Source organism: Panicum virgatum, chromosome 1N (genome assembly GCF_016808335.1).
Source record: "Panicum virgatum strain AP13 chromosome 1N, P.virgatum_v5, whole genome shotgun sequence".
In the NCBI taxonomy this organism is placed as follows: Eukaryota; Viridiplantae; Streptophyta; class Magnoliopsida; order Poales; family Poaceae; genus Panicum; species Panicum virgatum.
The window spans coordinates 12,942,358-12,948,858 of NC_053145.1; the positions used below are offsets into that span (position 1 = coordinate 12,942,358).

The window sequence follows — 6,501 nt, forward strand, 5'->3', positions numbered from 1 at the left end:
AAAAAAATACACATCAATCTGATTTTTGTGTGCATCATTTATTTTTTTTATGCACACATATATGTTCTTCTTTAGTTATACTTAATTCAGAGAATCTATGGAGTAGCATCATATTATTCGAACTATTTTAGAGGGAAAATGTGTGCATCTTATATTATTATATGCATCTTATATTTTTATGCATATATCCTTTGCGGAACTTTAGGTACTGAAAATACATATCATTAGGGGGATGTTACAAGTTGAATATTAAAACTAGGCGTACAGCCCGCACATTTGCGCAGCTAGTATTGAAAATTCAAAAATTTGCATATCGTTATATCCTTAATTAAAGATCATATTATTTTTTACCATACATCACCCTATTCATTATCGTAAATTATGTCTTATTATTTGTTAAAACAATTCACATATGATCTACCTGTAATAACAATTTGATTTGTTGAGCTTTAATAATATTATGCATATAATTATTCTTACTTATTTTTGTTTTATTTTGATTGATTTTTGTTAGCTTTTGTTTTTATTAATAGAATATATTTGTAACTGATAAATATCTAATTGGTATTTTATATTTAATTTTTCATAATGGTATTGGTGGGTGATTTTTAATTAGGCAAAGGGGTATTTTAGTCTAATTTTTATTATAATGGCAGTGGTGGGTAATTTTATTTTTTTTATTTTTCTCCGATTAACGTGGGAATTTATAGGCCTTAAGAGCGAACGTGAGGCTCCGTTTGTTGGCCAAATAATAAGATAATAGATTTCTTTGTTTACCAGGACTTTCTCTTGCATCTACTTTATACACATAAAAATGTTTCTAAGCTTTTATTGAAATATGCATCACTGTAACATGTACTATAACATGACAAGGTGTTGTAACATGTGCATTATTGTGTAGTTGAATTTTAACGATATGCAAGCACACATATGTTACTCAATTCTGATTTTTTTGTTGTACGTGAATAGTTTGTGCATCTCTTTAAATGTTATTTTAACAATGCAAAAAAGAAAAGTACAACTAGGATCCATTATGCTGGTGGCCGGCCGATAAATCTAGAATAAAAACTTATAATGTAGTTGGAGATGGCAAAAGGAAGTTTGAACGTCACCGGAACGAGTGGTCCGGAGTTCACTAGAGCGCTTGTATTTTTTAAGTTTGATATTGTACGGCACGGAAACCGATGCTCTATCCACTCCCTTTCTATCTTGTCCACCTGCGCTACTGTAGCGGACCTTTTGTTTAATCTCTCATCTCAATCTCTTGGTTCTAAACGGCTACAATTGCGTGTGCCACAGGACCATAGTGCGTAGAATCCTTGTTCCCTCGGGCTCTGTTTGATTCCAAATTTTTTTCAGAAGTTCCTATCATATAAAAAAAAACTTATTATTTTATAATATTAAATAAAATCTGTTTATAAATATTTTTTGACAGCTGAGTGTTTTTTCGCGAGATGAATCTAATGAGCTTAATTAATTCATAATTTGCTACAGTAATGCCACAGTAATCATTCGCTAATCATGGATTAAGATACCTCATTAAATTCGTCTCGCAGTTTAGCCCCAAAGTTCTGCAGTTAGTTTTATAATTAATATTTATTTAATATTTTTAAATACTAAAAAGTCCCTGTGACTTTTTTAAGCCCCTATTCCAAAACACTAGGGATGGCAATGGGTACCCGAAACCCGAGTACCCGACGGGTTTTACACGATAAGAAGGCGGGTATGGAATAATTTTTCTACCCGTGGGTACATTATTGGAATAAATCCAATACCCATCGGGTATGGCGGGTACGGGTGCGGGTTTATACTACTCATACCCGCCTACCCGTGGGTAAGAAATACCCGCAGGAAAAACAAATGAGTCTAAGTATCTAACTCATTTTAGCCCATATGACCTATGAATTTAGCTCAAATCCAATTAAACCCTCCTAGTATATATATTGTTGAACCCTCTCTAACTCATGTTAACCCATATGAGCCATTAATTTGTTGAAATGAAGCTTGTAATGATTTATTTTTTATGTGAATGTCTAATATTTACATGTAATATTCGGGTATGATTTCGGGTGTGGGTTACCCGACGGGTAAAAATTACCCGGCGGGTATGGGTATGGAATCATTTTCTTACCCGTATGCGGGTACGGGTAACCCGAGGGGTAAAATTTAATCCTAACGGGTACGGGTATGGGTGGCCACTACCCGACGGGTATATACCCGTTGCCATCCCTAGTCGCATTCGGGCTGAGCTACCGTTGAAAGTTTGTGGCACCTGAAAATGACAGCGCAACTGACTGACTCACGGTTGGTCCGTTCCTGTTTGGTTCCCTAGCACAAATTATGCTAGGGAACTTTGACCAATAATTATTAATATTAAATGAACTCAGTTTGTAAAACTAATTTTACAATCTCTGCGCTACTTCGCAAGACGAATCTAATGAGACCTTTGACTGCACGTTTAGACGATAGTTACTGTAGCATCACTGTAGCCAATCGGAAATTTTTTTGGCTCATTAGATTCGTCGCATAAAATTACACCTATCTGTGAAAAAATTTTGCAAATAGACTTCGTTTAGACCTCCATGCATGAAAGATTCCCGCACTACTGTTCATAGCACGAGAGAACAACCACGGGCGTTTTCAGACGAGTAAATTCCCTCCGTGTCATTAAAAATATAGTCCCTCCATTCACTTTTAATAGTTATATTTCAAAAATCCAAATATTCAAAAATGATAGCTATATTTACTATTGGCATGGACCGTGACAATAAATAGCTCTAAAAACGAGTAATTTTCAGTTAAAACATTAGAGGACCAATAAAAAAACTATGTTGCATTTATTAGATTGATAAGCATATTTGATGCCTTTAGTCATTGTGCCATATGAAAATATATCAATCAAACCTGAATGGAGGGGGTAATTCATTCCATGTATGCTACCGAATGGCATGTAGAGGATTTTTACATGGAGAAAATTTTTCGAAGGTTTCCACAAGGAAGAAGCACATAGTAGCTAGAAAAGTTTCTAAAATACTCCAATAGCTCCATCAGAAAAAAAAGGGGGAGATAGAATGCAATCCACAAGGCCAGGAGTGGCAAAATTGGCTCAGTCTGCTAGGATTTTGAAAGAATTCGTACACCCCTTTTTGCAAAATTGGCAGCCGGGGATGAAGACGAGTTTGGATTACAATAGGAAGGTATTACCAAGGACTTCGGGTGTAGGAGCAAAAAAACAATCTCGTTTTGAAATCCTGCAGATTACAGCCAGCGGAGCGAAGATTTGTGTGTGTGTGTGTGTGTCCTCTATTCGCGTCCTTTCGGTTTCTTATTTTTCAAAGGCTGTCACAATCGCATCACCAACATTGTTGAATCCCAAGTCCTAAGTCCTAACTCATCCATCCTTGCTTAGCCACAGCAAGAGCACTGCAGCTGGAGGTGGAAGAAGGCGAGGCCAGCAGCAAGACGAAGGCGGTGATGCAGCCAAGATTCGGGCACCTCTCTCTCCTCTTTCTGTTCCTCGCAGCCTCGCCCTGTTCCCCGCAGGAGCAAGAACACAACGTCGCCGGCGCCGCCCTCCGCGAGAGCTTCCTCCGGTGCGTCGCCGGCGTCTCGCCGGCCACCGCCGACCCGTCCCGGATCGTCCACGCGCCGTCGGATCCCTCCTACCCTTCCCTCCTGAACGCCACCATCCAGAACCTCCGCTTCGCCTCGCCGCGGACGCCGCGCCCGGCGCTGCTCCTCACGCCGGCGACCGTCGCCGAGGCGCGGGCCTGCGTCGCCTGCTGCCGGCGCCACGGGCTCACGGTCCGCGCCCGCAGCGGTGGCCACGACTACGAGGGCCTCTCCTACCGATCAGTCGGCCCCCGCGCCGCCGGGGCCCGCCCCTTCGCGGTCGTCGATGTCGCCGCGCTCCGCGACGTGCGCGTGGACGCGGCGCGGCGCGAGGCGCGGGTCGGCCCCGGCGCCACGCTCGGCGAGCTCTATTACGCCGTGGCCCGCGAGAGCCGGGGGGCGCTCGGGTTCCCCGCCGGGATCTGCCCCACGGTCTGCGTCGGGGGCCACCTCAGCGGCGGCGGGTTCGGGCCCATGATGCGGAAGCACGGCCTCGCCGCCGACAACGTGGTGGGCGCCGAGGTGGTGGACGCGGAGGGGAGGCTCCTGGACCGGGACGCCATGGGCGAGGGCCTCTTCTGGGCGCTCCGCGGCGGCGGCGGCGGCAGCTTCGGCGTCGTGGTCTCGTGGACGGTGCGGCTGGTGCCCGTGCCGCGCGTCGTGTCCGCCTTCACCGCCCGCCGCGTCGTCCGGCGCGGAGACCAGCAGCGGACCCAATCAACCCTCCGCCTCCTGACGAAATGGCAGCGCGTGGCGCACGCGCTCCCCGACGACCTGTTCGTCAAGGTGGCCATGGAACCCGAGCTCGACGCCGCCGGCGAGAGGCACCCGCTGGTGGTCTTCAAGTCGCTGTTCCTTGGCAACTGCAGCGGCATGGTCGCCGAGATGAGCACCCATCTGCCGGAGCTCGGCGTGAAGCCCGGCGACTGCAGAGACATGAGCTGGATCCAATCCATGCTCTACTTCTACGGCTACACCAATGGCGGCCAGCCCGCCGAGGTGCTGCTCGACCGGAGCCTGCAGCCCAAGGACTACTACAAGATCAAGCTGGACTACCTGACCTCCCCGATCCCGGCCGCCGGCCTGGCCGGGCTCCTCGACCGGGTCGTCGAGGACAGGGGCGGGTCCATCGACATCGACCCGCAGGGCGGCGCGATGGGCGCGACGCCGGAGTCCGCCACGCCGTACGCGCACCGGCGAGGGTACCTGTACAACGTGCAGTACTTCGTCAAGTGGGGCGGCGACGCGAACGTGTCGCGCGAGGACGGGCACCTGGGGTGGGTGCGAGGCGTGCACGGGTTCATGGCCCCGTACGCGAGCTCGAGGCCCCGGGCGGCGTACATCAACTTCAGGGACCTGGACCTGGGGCGCAACGTGGAGGGGGAGACGACCTACGAGGCGGCCAGGGAGTGGGGGGAGATGTACTTCAGGGGCAACTTCAGGAGGCTGGCCATGGTGAAGGCCGAGGTGGATCCCGAGCAGGTGTTCTGGAGCGAGCAGAGCATCCCTCCCCTGCTTGTGGCAGATGTTGCAGGGGACAGGCAGAGACAGAGTGAGTGAGACAGGGTTGGTTTGATGGTGTAAAATTTTGGTGCAAAATGTCACATCAGATATATTCCAACAAATATTTAAAATATTAAATGTAGATTAATTATAAAATAAATTACATAATCCATAGGTAGACTAGGGCGAGGCCGCCTCCGTTGCCACTGGCCGGCGGCGGTGGCGGCCAGCGGCGGAGCCGCACAACCGGCGCCCGCTCGCACCTCGTCCACCGCTTCCTTTCTCTCGAACCTCCCCACCTCTCCCCTGTTCCTTGCCCCAAATCGCGATCTGCACACGGCGGCTCCCATGGAGGCGCCTGCCGTGGAGCCCTGTCGTGCGCGCGGCGCGGGATCCCCGACCGCCGGCGCGCGGCTCCTCCATATCGACGGACGAGGCAGCGCCCATGGCTCCCGGCGGTGGCCGCGACCAAGAATTTCGGCTCGGCTCCCACCCCAGATCGTCGGCCCGTTGCTCGGTTCTTCATGCAGCGTGGTCGTTGGCGCCATTGGACGAGATGGGGCGGCTCGGGCATCTCCAAAACCCTAGCCGCCACCACCCTAGTCCACTTTCCTCCGTGCCTGTGGTGGTCGACGGCCACCCGTTCATCCCGTCGTTGCCGGATCCGGCCATCCGGAGCCCAGATCTGCACGGCGGAACCCGTCCAGCTCGACGGTGGCGCCTTCCTTCGTCCCGGTGGCTGCTCCTTGCGGCTGGTCAAAGGCAGCGACAGGAGAACCGACGGCGGCGCACCGTAGCTGTGCATGAGAAGGAGAGGAGGGGGTCGCAGACAGTGTGACTACCCGTCTTCGCCGACACGACGACGGCAGTGGTTGCTCACACATTCTAACAGTGAGCAACGGCCTCTCTTTCACCGGGGGCAGATGCTTGGCGACCATATTCAGCGTCGCGATGCACATCGGCGACCCGGCAACGCACAGAGTCGGCGGACGGATGCCAGAGTTGGCGCTGCCATAGCGTGCAAGAACATCGGGCGAAAGCTTGCAACGATGACGCCTATGGGCGTCATGGCTCTTTCTGAAGGCGTTGCGGAGGTGTTCTTGCATTGCATATAATGGCAGCCGTTCCTCACGCATTCTAATAGTGGGCAACAATCTCTCTTTATCCGGGGGCAGGTGCTTTTCCAATGGCGACATATTTGGCGTCGTGATGCACCTCGGCGACCCGGCAATGCACAGAGTCAGCGGCAGATCAAGGTGGCGGGGCAACGGAGATGAGGGCGCCATGGTTGCTACGTGGCGTAGTGGCCAGATGCAGCAGCGATTACTCTGACCAGCTATTTTTGTTCTACTGCTGCATGTCGCCATGATCTACAGCCAAGGAGTT

At 50.2% G+C, this 6,501-nt stretch overlaps 1 protein-coding gene across 1 annotated transcript; it reads left to right on the top strand.

Moving 5' to 3' along the window:
* The first annotated feature begins 2,967 nt into the window (after positions 1-2,967).
* LOC120655210 (berberine bridge enzyme-like Cyn d 4) lies at positions 2,968-5,246 on the top strand. The gene has a single exon (XM_039932958.1). It carries the CDS (start codon positions 3,475-3,477, stop codon positions 5,170-5,172), a length of 1,698 nt encoding a protein of 565 aa, XP_039788892.1. The 5' UTR covers positions 2,968-3,474; the 3' UTR covers positions 5,173-5,246.
* Positions 5,247-6,501: the final 1,255 nt, after the last annotated feature.